The sequence below is a fragment of the Vicia villosa genome, linkage group LG3 (assembly GCF_029867415.1).
Source record: "Vicia villosa cultivar HV-30 ecotype Madison, WI linkage group LG3, Vvil1.0, whole genome shotgun sequence".
Classification (NCBI taxonomy): domain Eukaryota; kingdom Viridiplantae; phylum Streptophyta; class Magnoliopsida; order Fabales; family Fabaceae; genus Vicia; species Vicia villosa.
The window spans coordinates 52,634,143-52,652,254 of record NC_081182.1 but is presented as its reverse complement, the minus strand read 5'-3'; the positions used below and the strand labels follow the sequence as shown (position 1 = coordinate 52,652,254).

At 32.9% G+C, this 18,112-nt stretch overlaps 1 protein-coding gene across 1 annotated transcript; it reads left to right on the top strand.

Annotated features, from left to right (window-relative positions):
* Positions 1-1,369: 1,369 nt before the first annotated feature.
* LOC131655717 (long chain acyl-CoA synthetase 9, chloroplastic-like) lies at positions 1,370-6,173 on the top strand. The gene is made up of 11 exons (XM_058925538.1): positions 1,370-1,932; positions 2,066-2,146; positions 2,390-2,653; positions 2,812-2,943; positions 3,069-3,242; positions 3,350-3,579; positions 3,806-3,923; positions 4,433-4,564; positions 5,052-5,186; positions 5,252-5,458; positions 5,545-6,173. Exons 1-11 carry the CDS (start codon positions 1,489-1,491, stop codon positions 5,710-5,712), a joined length of 2,085 nt encoding a protein of 694 aa, XP_058781521.1. The 5' UTR covers positions 1,370-1,488; the 3' UTR covers positions 5,713-6,173.
* The last annotated feature ends 11,939 nt before the right edge of the window (positions 6,174-18,112 follow it).

Sequence of the window (18,112 nt, the reverse complement as noted above, 5' to 3'; positions counted from 1 at the left end):
TTCCAACTCACTTTTCACTTTTTATTACTTTATTATTATAATTTTTAATAAATAATTAATAAAAATATTTTATAAATTATTTTTTAATAAAAAGATTATTATGATCATTTTAAATAATTGTTAATTTACATTTAAAATAATATTTAATTTTTAAAAATTAACTTTAATAATTGAATATTAATAACGAAGAAATATAATTTGAAATAATTTTTACTTTAAGATACAATATATTTTAAGAAAACAATAATAATTTTAATTTTAAGAACATTATTTCAATTAAAATGAATTTAAAAATATACTTCAAAAAGTGTGTTATTGGATAAAATACAAAAATGTGTGTCACTTATCATTAAGTTTAGTATTTATGATCCCAAAAAAATTTATTCAAAAAAAGTTTACGGGAAAAAATTATTATTGATCTAAATATTTTTATATACGAAAATTTACAATTTATTCGGATATTTTTGTAAACGATACCTAAACATAAATAATATCTGTATATGGGAAAAATCTATTAATGATCTAAATATTTTTATATGCGAAAATTGGTATTTGTGATCCAAAATATTTTGATTAAAAAATGGTATATGGGAAAAAATATATTTTTATATACGAAAATTTATTATTGATATAGATTTTTTTTAAATGATACCTAAACATAAATAATATTTGTTTACGGGAAAAATCTATTATTGATTTAAATATTTTTATATACGAAAAATAGTATTTATGATCCAAAAATTTTGATTTTAATTTAAAATAAATATATTATATAAACAAATGTGCGTACCAAACCAAAACCCGTGCATATGCACGAGTTTGTTCCTAGTTTTATCAATAGGCAAATATGTGAGATTGTCAAATATATAAGATGGGATTGGGATTGCAGGTTAAATTCTCTGATTATTCCATGAACAAATCCTATGATCATATAAACTAGAGCTACAATTAGCTTTACCTCTATAATTAATTTTATTAAAGATACAATTTCTATCTTTTGAATTAAAATGTAATTTTTAATTTTAAAATTTAATAGTATTCATTATGCTAATATATTCAATCCTAAATTACATTATAGTATTAACATGAACATTATTTTAAAATAAAATTTATTTCTCTTAAAATAATTTTTTTTGTTACAATCTCCAACCTTATAAATAAGCAAAGATTCTCTTTTTAAGTTTATTGAATAATGAATGTATCTTGTCTTTTATATAGACTAGATACATTCATTATTCAATGAACCTAAAAATATAATTTTTGCTTATAAATTATGCCGGAGTAGTATCAGTTTATTTATGGCTTGGTTACTTTGAACTTGTGAAATTCCATAACTGACTCTCTTGGTCTTTCCGCCCCACACTGATAGGCCAACACAACACTCAACACTCCTCGTTTTCTCTTCTATTATTATTACTACAAAAAAAAAACACAACAACAACAACAACGTTACGTGCATTGCTCTGAACCGAATCATTCAGATCAACCATGAACGCCTACATTGTCGGTCTCATTGTTCCCCTCGTCATACTCATCTTCCGGACTTCCAACAACCGCAAACGCCGTGGCTCACCGGCAGATGTCGGAGGCGATCCCGGTTACGTAGTCCGCAACCACCGCTTCGCTTCCGTGATCAGTTCGGCTTGGGAAGATGTTACCACTCTCGCGGAGATGTTTGAGCATTCATGCAGGAAGCATCATGATAAGTTGTTACTTGGAACGCGTGATCTGATTTCTAGAGAAATGGAAGTTTCTTCCGATGGAAGGACTTTTGAGAAGCTCCATCATGGGGAGTATAGATGGGTTACGTATGGGAATGTTTTTGAATCTGTTGTTAATTTTGCGTCTGGTTTGGCGAATATTGGGCATGTTAGGGAAGAACGTGCGGCGATTTATGCTGAGACTAGAGAAGAATGGTTTATTGCATTGCAGGTGTTTGTTTTTACGATTCAAATAAAACATGTTTCTCATTCTTGTTCATTTTTTGAAACATTTTTTTAACATATATGAAAGAGGATGATTTTATTTACTTTTTTTTGTGTTGTGTGTGTTTTTGTTTCTTTAGGCTTGCTTCAGGAGAAATGTGACGGTTGTGACAATGTATGCTTCGTTGGGAGAGGAGGCTTTGTGCCACTCATTGAATGAGGTTTGCTCTCTGTTTATATCACTCTTCACAAACAGAGAACTGTTTTATGAAAGTTTTTAACACAAAAGGGAGAAGAAATTAGCAACTCAAACATTGAATGTGAATATAATAATATGAGAGCTAGGAACACTCTCTTTTTAACACTCTCAAACATTCACTCTCTTATTTTGTAATTTAGTTCCTCTGCTCTTGTTGTTATTATTCTTATACTATTGATAATCTTACTTGTGAAATCTATGCCAGACAGAGGCTACAACTGTGTTTTGTGGGCGCAAGGAATTGAAATCACTTCTACATATTTCCGGACAGCTTGACTTTGTGAAACGTGTGATATGTATTGACAATGATGTCCCATCTGATGCCTCATCTGCTCAGCATGGATGGACAATCACTTCCTTTGCTGATGTTGAGAGGTTTGGTAGAGAAAAGCCTATTGCAGCTGATTTACCCCTTTCAGCTGATGTTGCAGTTATAATGTACACTAGTGGAAGTACAGGCTTGCCTAAGGTTAGAACTAAGCATCTTTGAGTGATGCAGTTATTCTAGTAGAAACTTTTCTTTCTATCTTAGAGTCTAGACAGGACTGTGATGCATTTTTCTTCTTTTTCACAATCCTTTTTTTCTCTTCATTTAACTGTTTCTTGAATCTCTTTTCTTTTGCACAGGGTGTGATGATGACACATGGAAATATCGTAGCAACGGTGTCTGCGGTAATGACAATTATTCCTAACCTTGGGAAAAATGATGTATATCTAGCATACTTACCAATGGCTCATATCCTTGAATTAATAGCTGAGGTATGTGTATCCAGTAACATAAATGAATTGAATAAAATTTTCAGCATATAGGGCACTTTGTTTGCATTTTATTTTCCTTTGTTTCTTATCTTCCATGTTTTGACAAATTCAACTACTTCTTTTAGAATTTACTTGCAGCTGTTGGAGGCTCTATAGGATACGGAACTCCTTTGACTCTAACCGATACATCGAACAAGGTAAAGAAGGGGACAAAGGGGGATGCCACTGCATTAATGCCAACTGTGATGGCATCTGTACCAGCAATTCTTGATCGTGTACGTGATGGAGTTTTCAAGAAGGTATTTGATTTTTCTTCTGATACATTTGAAAAATGTGTTCCTACATATTCTGTATCAATGTGCAAGCGTGAGTGAGCTTGTTAAATGAAACTTTTCTGGTTGAATAGGTAAATACAAAAGGAGGATTCTCAAAGAAGTTGTTTGAGTTAGCCTATGCACGAAGGTTGCGGGCGATTAATGGTAGCTGGTTTGGCGCTTGGGGCTTGGAAAAAGCTCTATGGAATTTTTTTGTGTTCAAAAAAGTCCAAGCAATTCTGGGTGGTCGTATTCGTTTTATACTATGTGGTGGTGCACCCCTTTCTGCTGACACACAAAGATTCATCAATATTTGTCTTGGGTAAGTATTGCTAATCAGTTTTTTTTGCTAAAATATGTTTTTGGTCCTTTAACTTTACTTAATATTCATTTTAGATTGGCATTCTAAAAGCTAGAAGCAAATTATAGCAAAAAAGTAAAGAAAAAAATATCATCATCAGGGAAGAGTAGGAGTAGAAACATGGTAGTAAATTCAGTTCTATGGTTTGCTTATTTCATGTACTTGTTTTTCTATTTCTCATTTTCAGTGCTCCAATAAGTCAAGGATATGGTCTCACAGAGACTTGTGCTGGTGGAACATTCTCTGATTTTGACGATACATCTGCTGGCCGTGTTGGACCACCTCTTCCTTGCTCATATATTAAGGTAGTAATTGATCTATTTATCCTCACATATTTTAAATTCAAGGATTATTTTTCAAACACAAGTGCTGCTTATTTTTTCTACTTTTTTCTTTTACCTTTTGCTGTTTAATGTAATCACAGTGCTTCGATAGATATGGAGCAGTTGTTCCTTGCAGTTTATATCATTGCTCTTATATGCACAATTTATGAATAAAGAAAAAAATACATAAAGAGTGATCAATTTTTGAAGCAAATGTGTTTGTTGGAGTAATCATAAACACCGGTGAAATATGTGTTTAAAAAGTGTTGATAGTATTCCTTTAAAATGATAGAAATGACTAGGCACCTATCGTCGTCTTCTTGATCCTTCAGAGTTATGCTTGCTGTCTTGTTTCCGTATATAATAGTACAATTTTAATAAAGACCTCAATATCATAAACTCTACTATGATATTTTATAATGGTGGTTTACTTTCCTTATCTGCATTTAGAAAAAGATTTCTTATGCAAGGATTTTTTACTCTTTTCTCAGCTAGTTGACTGGCCTGAAGGTGGATATTCAACTACTGATTTACCGATGCCTCGTGGTGAAATAGTAATTGGTGGTTCAAATATCACTCTTGGATATTTCAAAAATGATGAAAAGACAAGGGAATCTTACAAGGTATAGCTACATGTTCATTTTTTTTCTTCTTTTTTCTGTGGAGTGAAAGGCAATGTCCGATAAGATATCATTTGTGATATTCCTCCATTTCCACCACTTTGTTGGTTCTTTTAGATATTAAAGTCATTAATGAATCTTCGCCAAATAGCCTAAGCTTAAGCTTTTTGTTAGGAGAGTTGGTCCTTGACATGGTATCAAAGCCTCTAACCAAGTAATCGTGAGTTATCTCCTCAGCACCACTATTGTTTGAAATGAAAGTCAAGTTATACCGCAATGTTGGACATGGTTGTGCGTTAACCTAACCCAGTTGTTAGCTATAAAACCTTACACGAACCTTACTGTAACAACTAACAAGTCTATCTTTTAGAACATTTGGTCTTTTGATATAAGGGATGATTCTACATCAAATTCTACTTAGGGATATAGAAATAGTTTGCTGTTTTTCTTTAAAACATAAAAAATTACTTTTGCATCTTTTCCTGTAAAGGTTGACGAACGAGGAATAAGGTGGTTCTACACCGGTGACGTAGGAAGATTTCACTCAGACGGGGTCCTTGAGATCATTGATAGGAAAAAGGACATAGTTAAATTGCAGCATGGAGAATATGTGTCCTTGGGAAAGGTATGCACATTAGTTTGTGGTATTTCTCATTCTCAATACCTGAAGACTAATCAAGTTAAACACAGGTTGAGGCAGCTCTTCTTGGCAGCCCCTTTGTGGACAACATTATGTTGTATGCTGATTCTTTTCAAACTTACTGTGTGGCACTTGTGGCTGTTTCTCATTCTGCATTGAGTGAATGGGCTTCAAAGCAAGGAATTGCTTCGTCAGATTTTTCAGAACTATGCCAGAAAGAAGAAGCAGTGAAGGAAGTGCATGCATCACTTCTAAAGGTATGATTTTTATATTGAACAACAGAAAATATTAGAAGGTATATTTGTATTAAACAACAGAAAATATTTTATGAAAATGTTTGCAGGAAGCAAAGAAGGCTCGTCTGGAAAAATTCGAGATTCCTGCAAAAGTTAAATTGCTTTCTGATCCATGGACTCCTGAGACTGGCCTAGTCACTGGAGCCCTTAAGATCAAGAGAGATATCATTAGAAAGACTTTTCAGGAAGACCTCTCCAAGTTATATGGCAAATAGACGAGATAAAACTTGGAATCGTTACTCATCTGCATTTTTGCTTGATTTTTTTTTCCATCTATAATTTTATTGATCATGCAAAGTGCTTAATAACTTGAGTTTGCATATGCATATCGGTGAACTTAATCAAAGCTTTTAACTGTGAGTTTATCAATTTTTCCATTGTAATCTCAGGAATAAAATTTTGCATGATTGCCAATCCCAGTTATGAATAATTAGTTTTAGTTTTAGTAACTAATTAATTCAATAATGTTTAGTGAAATTTGGTTGGTGATATTCATCTTTGATTGGATTTGGATGTATAATTCTTCCCATTTATTATTTAGCTCAATTTCCTTGACTGTGATTATATCAATCAAGGGATGCTGGTTAGATGTGATGAATACACACACCCACCATATAGTAGTTGTCTGTATTATGTTTGTCCTTTGGGAGTATGACAATTTATTTAATGAGCAGTTTAGGAGAATTTGAATTTTGTTCACTAACTCAATTTCAGATTAACAACCAACATTATTTAAATTTGATTTTGTTATTATTGTGTAATCTGAGTCATTCGATAATATTAACTGTCAAGATTATTTATGGCATGTATCTTCGTTATATATCAAATATTTTGAATTTAGTTATTCTTTGAAAACTCGTTGAACATTGTCTGGTTGGTTAGCTCTATGGAACCAACAATATACAAGACAGTCTTGAAAGTTGTCAAAGAAACATGCTATGATATTAAAAAGTCCTCCCATATCTTTAAATTAAAGTCAAAGTCTTGACATGCTAAATAAGGTTGTATGGATGTAACAACTTATTACAATTGAGATGTTGATGACTTGATTCTATGGCAAGAGTTGAATATATATTATGATGACAATTTAAGGTATGCAGAAGATAGTGTTTTGTTTTTCAAAAAGAAAGAGTAGTTGTGTCTTCATGTATCTTGTTGGTGCGAATAAAGATCTTGATGAAGTAAGAATAATTTTGTAGAAGATATCACTCTCAACACTTTGTATAAATTTTTCAAAAATAAGAAGGGAGGAGATATGACAAAGAAATGTGATGGGCAAGATACCTCAAAGTTTAAAATAAGATGGCTCTTCTATGGTGATTTAGAGCTTCAACGAAGGTAACAAGTAAGACAAACCTGGGCGCGATAAAGTGCAAACACACATGAAATATGTGTGAAACATGTCGAAAACTTAATGTCAAGCCTTTCAACTGGAAGAAGAAAAGTGGTAATGAGGGTCGTATGTTTCAGACGATTAGAGATTCGAAACTTAGTGGCAAGCCTCTTAATTGGAAGAAGAAAAATGGTAATGAGGGTAACACATTTCAAACCATTAATTCTGATCAAGAGCATCAATCTTCAACTCAAATTTCAATCACGACAAAATATCTAGACAATTTTTGCTAACTCTTTAAATCACAAATTCTTTATTACTCTATAACATAAAATGCTAATTATGATCTTCTTAGTAGCAGTCCCGACTTACTTGGATAATAGATTTAGATCCGACTACACTTTGGTAAAAGAATGTATGTATCTTACTTTAGAACTAGCATCATCTTCTCAGATAGTCTAACGAGGTAGTTTATATGTCCACATTTTGAGGAACATCTTGATGAAGTTAATATAATACAATGGTATTTGAAGTTTAATCCCAAAAAAAGACCTACTCTAAAAAAAGACTAATGAAAGAAACGTGTCTATCTTCAGAGATACATCATGGATAAAATTAATCACAAACAGAAGTTTAACATTTGGACATTGTACTTATATTTGAAGTAATCTTATAAAATGGAGAAATAGAAAATGAGTTATAGCAATAAATATTAATTTTCTTCTCTCTATTTAAACCCATTATTTATGAAAAAATAAAGATAATATCATTCACTTTTGGATAAATATATGCTTACACACTAATGTTGAAATTCAAAGTGTTTACACTTTATATAGTTAGTTGTGAGACATTTTCAAATTGGACTAGACTTAAAATGAATGAGGCAAATGAAGAATAAAGGAGACCTACATCTAATTTTGGTCCATGATGTGAGTATGACTTGAAGATGAAGCCAACCAAATCAGAAACAGTCCCCACTTTTTCCCATGTGAACATTAGTTTGTTTGTTTCCATCACCTTTAAGCCTTTTCGGATGTTTCATGGAGACACTCCATATAATGTTTATCCAATGCTACTTTCCCTTTTCTTCAATGTAATTTAATGCGTATACTTTTCCCTCCTTTCCACAAAGTATCGATAAAAAAGGGTTACGTTGTTTACCCACTACATGTTGCATTATTTCTTACGTATTTTATTTGAGAAAATGGAAAATGTGATTAGTTCGAACGCTTATTTTATATTCATTTATTCATACAGTGATAGTACAATAATGATATTATAAAAATATTAGATACAAAATACTAGTATGTATATATTAGAAGCCCCTGGTTTGGTCTTGAACATAGGAAAAACTTAAATATGCAGTTTAGTTTTTCAAGTTTGTTGCATTTCCAAAGAAAGACAGTGTCTACCATAGATGATTTTGTTAAACAGAATTTTCAGTGTTGTAACCGGTTATTACGGGATGTTAACAAGCATGTGTAAAAATCAAATAAATTGAGAAAAAGTAATTTTAGGGTTGGTGTAATTGATTAAGCATATGCAGTAACCGGTTATCGTAACTGATTGTTGTAATTGATTATCACTGTTATGGAATTATTTGTGTCAATTGTAACTGGTTAGAGGTTGTGAAACCGGTTATAGGTCTGAGAATTTAGTTTTTTCAGTTATTTGATGTTGTAACTTGTGTCTTAATCCACTTATAGTTGTTTAAATACATTGGGAGTATTATTATCAATGTTAATGAAAATATTTTCACCCTCAATTATCTCTCTCTTTCTCTCTCTCTACTCTCTCTCTCTCTCTCTCTCTCTCTCTCTCTCTCTCTCTCTCTCTCTCTCTCTCTCTCTCTCTCTCTCTCTCTCTCTCTCTCTCTCTCTCTCTCTCTCTCTCTCTCTCAAACCCTCCATTTTCACCAACCAAGTTCCAACATTTGGCAATAGTATGGTTCGATCCACCAAACACCTAGTGTGCAACATAAATTTTGTCTCCAAAGAAAGAATTCCTAAAAACCTACTCGTCCTTGTTGCGAAGAATTACGACAAATGGTGCAAGCAGATGAAAGTGTTGTTTCGCTACCAAGATGTTCTTGAAGTGATCAAGAACTACGTGAATCCTTTTGTCGAGGGTGCAATGAATGCACAACGAGCAACGCATAAGGAAGAGAAGAAAAAATTTTCTATGCGGTGTTTTTGATCCATCAATGTGTGGATGGTGATAACTTTGAGAAAGTTGGTGATTGCGAATCGTCAAAGCTAGCGTGGGAAATCTTAGAAAAGAAATATGCATGGGCTGACAAGGAGAAAGTTGCGAGGTTATAAACTCACAAACGTCAACTCGAATTAATTAAAATGTAAAAAAGGAGACAATCAATGTATACATGACGAGAATTACTCAATTGGTGAACCTAAAAAAAGCATGTGGAGAAATTGTTACGGAGCAGAATGTTATCGCAAAAATCTTGTGTTCTTTGACGCCAAGATTTGATAACATAGTGGTGGCGATTAAGGAATCAAAGGGTCTTGCGACAATGAGCAAAGAAGAGCTACAAAAGCTCTCTTGAGGCTCATGAGCAAAGGATGCAAGAGAGAAAAAGAGACAAGGCAAAGGCGGAGATTGCTTTGCAAGCTTGTTTCAATGAGAAAAACAAGAAGTTGGAAATGAAAATGGCTCATGAAGAGAATCCCAAAATTCAAGGATTCCAACTTGTCAAAAGGGTGAGAGCAGATGCAACAAAAATGGTGGTTAAGGCAACTTCAGAGGTGAAAGGAGAAAGATTGACAAAATCATGATATAATGCTTTAATTGTCAAAAGTTTGGCCATTTTGCAAGAGAGCGAAACACAAACAAGAAAGAACCTCAAGGGGATAAAGACAAGGTCAGAAGACAAGAGTTTGATGAGGAGAACACACTCTTGGTCATGTCACAAAAGGGGAATGCAACTGAAACAGGATGCGGGACAACAACAACAACAATAGTTCCAGGAACGGTGCAGAAACATGATGTAATCGGTTACGTAAAAGCTGTAACCAGTTACAAGAAGTAGAAAATGTTATGATGAGTGCGAAATAGAGTTTAGAGTAATGAGGAATGGTATTTTGACTCCGGTTGTTCTACTTATATGACGAAGAGGAAGAATTGGTTTGTCAAAATTAATCATGCCACAAAGTACAAAGTGATGTTTGCAGATGACACCACTCTAGCGGCCGATGGAATTAGTGATGTTTTGATCATGAGAAGGGATGATGGATATTCCTAAATCAAAGATGTATCATTCACTCTAGGAATTAAATGTAACCTTCTAAGTATTAGCTAATTGCTTGAAAAGGGTTACAAGATTTGCATAGAGAACAAGGTGCCACATGTTAAGTATGCAAACAGGGTTTTGCTCCTAAAAGCTCATGTGGCTGCCAATAGAACCTTCAAAATTGAGTTGAAAGTGATTGAGCATAGGTTTCATGCTACAACATCTAATCAAGAAGAGTGGATATGGCACTGCCGTCTTGATCATCTCAATTTTAGAGATCTTAATGCATCGCAAAAGACTGAAATGGTAACAGGGTTGCCATTGATCAACATACCGACTGAAATTTGTGAAGAGTATGTGCAAGCGAATCAATACAAGGGCAAATTCAGCAAGGATGCAGGTTGTAGAACCAAACATCATCTTGAGGTGGTGTATTCTGATGTATGTGGACCAATGCAAGTTAACTTGATTGGTGGTAATATATATTTTGTCACATTCATCGATGATTATATTAGAAAGCTATGGACATACCTAATCAAGAGAAAAAAAACGAGGTATTCGAAGTATTTAAGAATTTCAAGTCCATGGTTGAGTGGCAAAACTGTCACAAGCTCAAAGTTCTTTAAACAAATGCTGGAGGCGAATGCGTCTCAAATGAATTTCGGAATTTTGGTGATCAAGATGGGATAGTACATGAGGTTGTACCGCCCTATACATTACATCAAAATGATGCTTCCGAAAGGAAGAATTGATCAATTATGAACATGGTAAGAAGCATGTTGAAAGGAAAGAATTTTGCAAGAGTTATGAGGAAAAACAGTATCCACAACTGCCTATGATCATGGTTGGAGAATGATTTGTATCAACGAATTTCACATCAACCCCCTAATTAACTAACTTGAACATGTTTTTCTTGATATATTTTGGTGAGAATTTCTTGAAGACAATGAAGTTAGTTATCAAGCAATTATATGAGTTATGCCACTTGAATTAATTATCTCTTGTCTTTGATCTCCCCAAATAGAGGCATTTTGAGACCATCTAGTTATTGAATATGCTTATTTTCAAGCATGTAATCAAATATTTTGACAACCTTGGTGATATCAAGTGTGTATTCAAATTTACTCTTTAACAAATTGTGGCAAAAGAACTAAGTTGTGAATTGTAAAGAGTGAAAGGTACCTATTATATATGACTTAAATATGGTCGTAAAGGTTCTTTTGTTGCAACGGTTGAATGTCTTTAAATTAAAATATTTGTTTGACATTGGTTCTCTTGAACCCCTTTAGACCATGGGCGTGACTTAGAAATTGTTAGGAACTGTCTCTTTTAAAACCCAACTCTCTAGCTTTGTTAAACCTCATTATGAATAATGAGTCTTATAATGCAAGTAAATTTTTGTAAGACTTGGTACATGATGTCACATATCCTCATATCAATTTATTGTCTAATAAAAGATGTAGTCACAACACAACTACACAATGCTTCATGTGGATCACTTGGTTGATATCTATAGGAATTAGAAGGGGCTATAGATGTAGCATTTCCAATGTTGGTGGATGATCATTAGGTCTATATGTGTATGATATTTAGAATGTTGAAGATGATGGGTTACCTAAACTGATTAGACTCTTACTTGGATGCAAATGCATAAATGTATGTACTCTTAGTCTGGAAAACTAAATTTATCAATGGTTCTAGCTAAAGTATCCCACCGGGCGTACAAAATTTATTTTCAAACTTGAAAGATGGCCAAGAGTTTGCTAAAAGCTATCGACTGTAAATCCTATTCTTCAAGAGATTATGTCGGGGAAGGAACTGTGTCTATCATCTATAGATTTCTTAAATTCAATGAAGAGTATTAATTATAAGTACTAATCATTTGGCTATCTGAGCTACTAAGTTAAGAAATGCATGAAATAAAATAAAGTAGACATGTAAAGGAAAATTGTAACGCTAGTCCTACTGACTAAAATGACGTCTCATATAGAATTTAACCTTGGTCGGCTAATTACATGTGTATTGCGTGATTTTTCCTCCTTCTACAGGATATCTAACACCCCATCTTTTTCTTGTAATCCCCTCGTCCACAATGTTTTGTGTTTCTACAATCCATACGTTCATTATTTTCTTAAAACATCTTCTATCAATAACAATTTCAATTACTGGTGTTATAAGTAAGAAACGAGTAAAATATCAAATCATCCAATTATTAAGCACATTGACCAAATCTAATATATCCTTAACTATTGAACTTCAATAGACTTTAAAAAGATTCGACACACACGCGCACATGCACACCCACACATATATAGGGGTGGCAAACGGGCATGCCCGCCTCGTTTAGGCCCGCCGCGTAAAAGCCCGCGAAAAAACGGGGCGGGCATATTTGATTGTGTGGGCCTAAAACCTTGCCCCGCCCCGCAAAAAAATGAGGGCGGGGCGGGGAAAGCCCGCGGGCATTGAACCTTTTAGGCCTAAAAATAGTAAAATTGTATGAAAAAGCTAATGCCCGCAAAAGCCCGCAAAAAAATGGTGCGGGGCGGGGCAGACACATTAACGTGAGTGGGCCTAAAACCTTGCCCCGCCCCGCGTAAAAGTGCGGGTAAAACTGGCTTTCCCCGCGGGCCGAGCCCGTTTTGCCACCCCTACACATATATCAAGACAACAAGACAACAACAGTCATCAACCCGGACTGAAGCCACAGGCCGGAGTGAGTCAACAACAGTCATCAGCCCAGAGCGTCGGGATAGGCCGATAAGCGTGGAACAAGGTCGGTGCCCTTTAACCCAGAGAATCCGTAACCGTCGCTTCCACTTCAATGGTCTTCACCGTTATGACAGTTACAATACTTTAAAAGACCAAAACGGCGGGAGTTAAGACACTTTCGCTCATTATGGAAAGAATTCAAAATTCCTCCATCAATGAAGACAATTATGGCTCCTGCAGCTATAAAAGGGCTTCCAACTGAGGGATAAGAAAGACTCTTTCATTCATGAGCTCGCATCAGTTGTGCTGCTCAAATTCCTATAGCAACAAATCACAAACTCCTGTGTGACCTCGCCAGAATCTTCTTCCGAAAAGTAGTCAAAAATGTTTTCCAGGAAATATATATATATATATATATATATATATATATATATATATATATATATATATATATATATATATATATATATATATATATATATATATATATATATATATATATATATATATATATATATATATATATATATAATCTTCATTTGATTGAGAGCAAATTTGTCTAATCCTTATATTTGTTGCTTGCTCGTTTCGATTCAAAAGTTATTGTGTAAACAAATATACTTTCATTACTATAAATGAAAGGTGAAAAATATAGTTAAAAAACAAATAAGTTACAAAGTAATTGGATGAAAATTATTATTCTTTTTTATTTATCAAATTACTTTTTAAGATATCAACAAGCTCTAATAATTTTCCGAACCTCTTCTAGAATCGTCACGCTACTAACTAGCTTGTCTCTTTAAGTTTCTATACTAGACTGTAGCCATTGGTTCATTCCATAGTTCAGAATGTATCAAACATATTCTGCCAAACAACTTTTTCAATTCAACCAACTTTCTTCTTTAATACCTTGGTCTTTATGAATTTCAATTCATCATGGATTGTAGTATCAATGTATCTCATTTATATCTTGTTATCATCACTAGTTAGTGTGGTTGATTTGACGAATGAATAGAAGTTTGCACAAAAAAGAGAGAGCAAGCAAGAAAAAGAAACCCAATCCGTTAGTGATGATTAAAAAAATGTCTCTAAATAGAAAATCAAAATTTAAAATTATTAGATACATTAATAATCATATTTATGAGAAATCTATGTAATCAACTTATTGTCTTTTAATGTCATTATTTAATTAAAATAATAATTAAATGTCAACTTTTTAAACATGATGTATCAAAGAAATTTGGTATAATTATAGTTCTTGGTCTTGAATGAGTTAAGGATATGGGCCATAACCCAAGAATCCATTTCAATGCTTACTTAAGATATTTTTGGAAACCCATATCAAGTGGTAGTTGCAAATTTTGACTTTAGCCACAACCACAAATCACTAATAGTACTCTCTTTTATATAATTTGAATTTTCTTTATTTATAGGTGATCATACACATAATAACAATGTATTTATTGTGTTAATACATTATGTTATTTAATCCAATCTTGTGATTATAAAAAAATATATACATTATTATGTTATTTGTATATGACATAATAAAGTATTTAAAATAGTTAATTTATCTAATTGAACATTAATGGTGACTTAATTATTAGACTCTAAGCATAAAATATTATTATTAATTTATTTGTAGTTAAATTTTACTATCAAATGTGACAACACTAATGCATAGATAATAGATTATCAAGTGAGTAGACTTGGTCATATCTCACAATCATAGAGATGATATATATATATATATATATATATATATATATATATATATATATATATATATATATATATATATATATATATATATTTGTACTTGTCAAAAAATACACCATTTGTGACCTTGCAACGTATGGGCAAGGCTTCAATATGATGAATATTAGAATAACTGATGCCCTTTTATTGACTCTATTTTGGTATATTTATAGTCATACCTCGTTTACCACGCTCTCATACTTTTTGATGTTGTTGTTGTTACATCATTATCATGAGCAAATTTATATGGGAGCGGAAGGCGATACCCCTCAACTTCTTGTGGCAGAGTGGTAAAATATTTCTTATTTTTGCATAAGGTCATGAGTTTGACTACCGATTCCATCAATTTTGTATTTATTTTTAAAAAATATTTTTATTAACCACCACTTTATCTAACAATACCTGTTACTTTTTAAAAATAATTCTCCCTATATATAATTTATTTTTTGGCACCCCAACAATTTTCTTCAAGATCCATCACTGATCATTATTGTCATTAACCATCTTATCTTCTCATTTGAGCGTGCGTAACCTTTAGTAAATTCGTTGCATGAGTTATAGTTAACTCAACAAAGCTAAGTTAATCTCTTGATTCAGAACCTAGCCAACCTCGTTGCCTGATAAACTTTACCTCTTATATAACAATGACTTTGGTTGATATGTCTCGAGATCATCTTGAACTCGCAAATGCCATTTTTAGAATCATCAAAGGGCTTGGCGTTCTCTATTCTGAAAGATCCTAGGTGAGTTGATGTCAATTGGGCTTGGGACTTTACTTAACAAAACGAACACCATTTGTGAAAAGCTTTAATATGATTGATGTATGAATAAGTGATGCCATTTTCTTGGCCCTCTTTCGGTGTATTTGTAGACATACATCCTTTCTCGTGCTTTCATCGTTTTGGCCATTATGGCCGGTACATTATTATTGGCATTAATCATCTTATTTTTTTGTGAGTGTGTGTAACCTCTATCCAAATTCACCTTTTTTATTCCCTTTCTTTTTCGAGGGAGGGTTGTCTTTGGATCCCATAGGCCGGTCACGCTTCAAGTGTGCCTTAGATGTACTTGCTACATTATTTTGATTTGAAATCTCAATCCTAGTTGGGACATTTATAGCTGGTACATGTGACTAAATGAATCTGGCAATTGATTTGCTAAATCTTGTAACTGGACTATTTTCTTTACATTTTCTTCCCACGATCTATTATATGGGTCCAAATGTAATAAATGAGGTACATATCATGTTATGTCATTTTATAGTTTTTTATTCTCTCCCCCTAGTGTTGGAAATATTATTTCGTCAAAATGAAAATCAACAAATCTTACTTGAAAAACATCACTTGTTAAAGGTTCAAGATATCTAATAATAGATGGTAATTCATACTCCATATATATTCCTAACCTCCTTTGAGTTTCCATCTTTGTTCTTTGTGGTAGAGATATTGGAACGTATACTGCACAACCAAATATCTTTAAATGAAAAATATTTGGTTCCTTACCAATTGCAAGTTGATAAGGGGTATGTTTATGATTAGCACTTGGCCTTAGACGGATAAGTGCTGCAATATATAAAATTGCATGACCCTACTCAGTAACTGGTAGTTTAGTTTTTATTATCAATTGCCTAGCAATATATTGAAGACGTTTGATTAATGACTCACCTAAACCATTTTGTGTATGTACATGAGAAACATGATGTTCAACAGTAATTCTAATTGACATGCAATAATTATTAAATAATTCAGATGTAAATCCAGCGGCATTGTCAATTCTAATTTTCTTTATAGTATGATAATGAAATTGAGCTCTAAGTTTAACTATTTGTGCAAGAAATTTTGCAAATGCCATATCACAACTTGACAGTAAGCATACTTGTGTCCATCTATTAGATGCATCAATCAATACCATAAAATACTTGAATGGTCCTGACGGTGGATGTATAGGTCCACACATATCTCCTTGCTTTCAAGAAATCCAGGTGATTATGTTTGAATCTTGCCTGGTGAATGCTTTGTTATTAGTTTGCCAAGAGAGCAAGCTTCACATGCTCTATCTTATTTTGTAAGTTTTAAACTTTTCAATATATGACCATGTGTAATATTTTAACTATTTTACGTATCATTGTTGAACTAGGGTGACCTAAACTGTCATACCATAAAGTCACAATTTTGGAATCTTCTTTTACTATTAAATTGCATTCAATTTCATGTATATATGTGTAATGTAATCCATAAGGCAATTTTGGTAGTTTTTCTAAAGTTTTCTTCATTCCCAAAATATTAGAAATAATATTAATGTATTTCAAATTACCTTCAGTTGCAATTTCAGTATCATATCCTTGACGATATATGTCATTAAAACTCATCAAATTTCTCTTTGATTTTGGAGAGTATAAAGCATTATTAATGATAGATTTTGTCCCATTTAATAATATGAACATATCATTATATGTTCCTTCAATCAAATCTGGAGGACCTGAGAATGTATTTATTACACCTTTAATGGGATTTATTTTAGTAAAATATTTCTTACTTTTGAGGAATATGTGTATGGTTCCACAGTCTGGAATGCAAATGTCTTTGACATGTTCCATGTCTAATCTTCTTAAAATAGAAATAAGATTAAATAGAGTAAATTAATAACATATTTAACATTATTATTTTATACAAACATAAGATACACCTAAACAACATACAAATTCTTAAGTTGATACATATTTCAAATATAAAATTAATACAAGCACACCAAACATTATTCAAATACATAATTTTAAGTATTTACTTAATCTGTTCCACCTCCAACAAAATTTGTAGTCTCAAAATAGGTACTATCATTTTTGGGTTCAATCTCATTAAAATTAACTTCTTTTCCTTTTTTCTCTACAGATGTCATTTGTCTTTTACACAAATGTTCTGGTGTTCTACAAACCATAGACTAGTGGCCTTTCTTTCTGCTGTAACATATATCCTCATAATTCCTCGAGAGACCTTATTGGATATACTTACCCTTTCCTTTGCGATTCTAATTATTTTGGTCATATCTGGAGGATCTATAATTATTCACATGACCTCGTCGACACCCTCTACCACGAAATGGCTTCGACCGTGGAAAAGGTTTCGACCATGGTATCCTCCTCGACTGTGATCATCAAAACGAGCATGACTATTATTACCATCAAAATGAACATGACCACCATGTCTCTTAAGATGATTAAAGCCACCACGCCCACGATTAAAGGTTGTGGCATTTATTTCATGATACGGCATTGTTCTTGTGAGTTGTGATTGGTGGTTTTATATAAGGAGCTCGTTATTTTGTTCTGCCACTAGAAGGGTTGCAACAAAATCAGAATACTCAGTAAATTCCTTCATTCTATATTATTGTTACAATAATACCTTGGATGCATGGAAAGTTGAAAAAGTTACTTTTTCAAGTATAATTGTGCCATAAAATTCTAGCTGTGCTATAATCTGGTGCATAATAGAGTTATATGCAATGAGGGTAAAAAGACTTTATTCTGATGTCTAAATCTTGCTTTAATTTTGTCCCGTAAAATCTTGGGATT

Excerpts from the sequence above, each read along its gene's own strand:
- LOC131655717 (XM_058925538.1), top strand. The coding sequence starts at position 1,489 with ATGAACGCCTACATTGTCGGTCTCATTGTTCCCCTCGTCATACTCATC. Across the intron at positions 1,933-2,065 it reads AATGGTTTATTGCATTGCAG|GCTTGCTTCAGGAGAAATGT; the intron begins GTGTTTGTTTTT and ends TTGTTTCTTTAG. Across the intron at positions 2,654-2,811 it reads GAAGTACAGGCTTGCCTAAG|GGTGTGATGATGACACATGG; the intron begins GTTAGAACTAAG and ends TCTTTTGCACAG.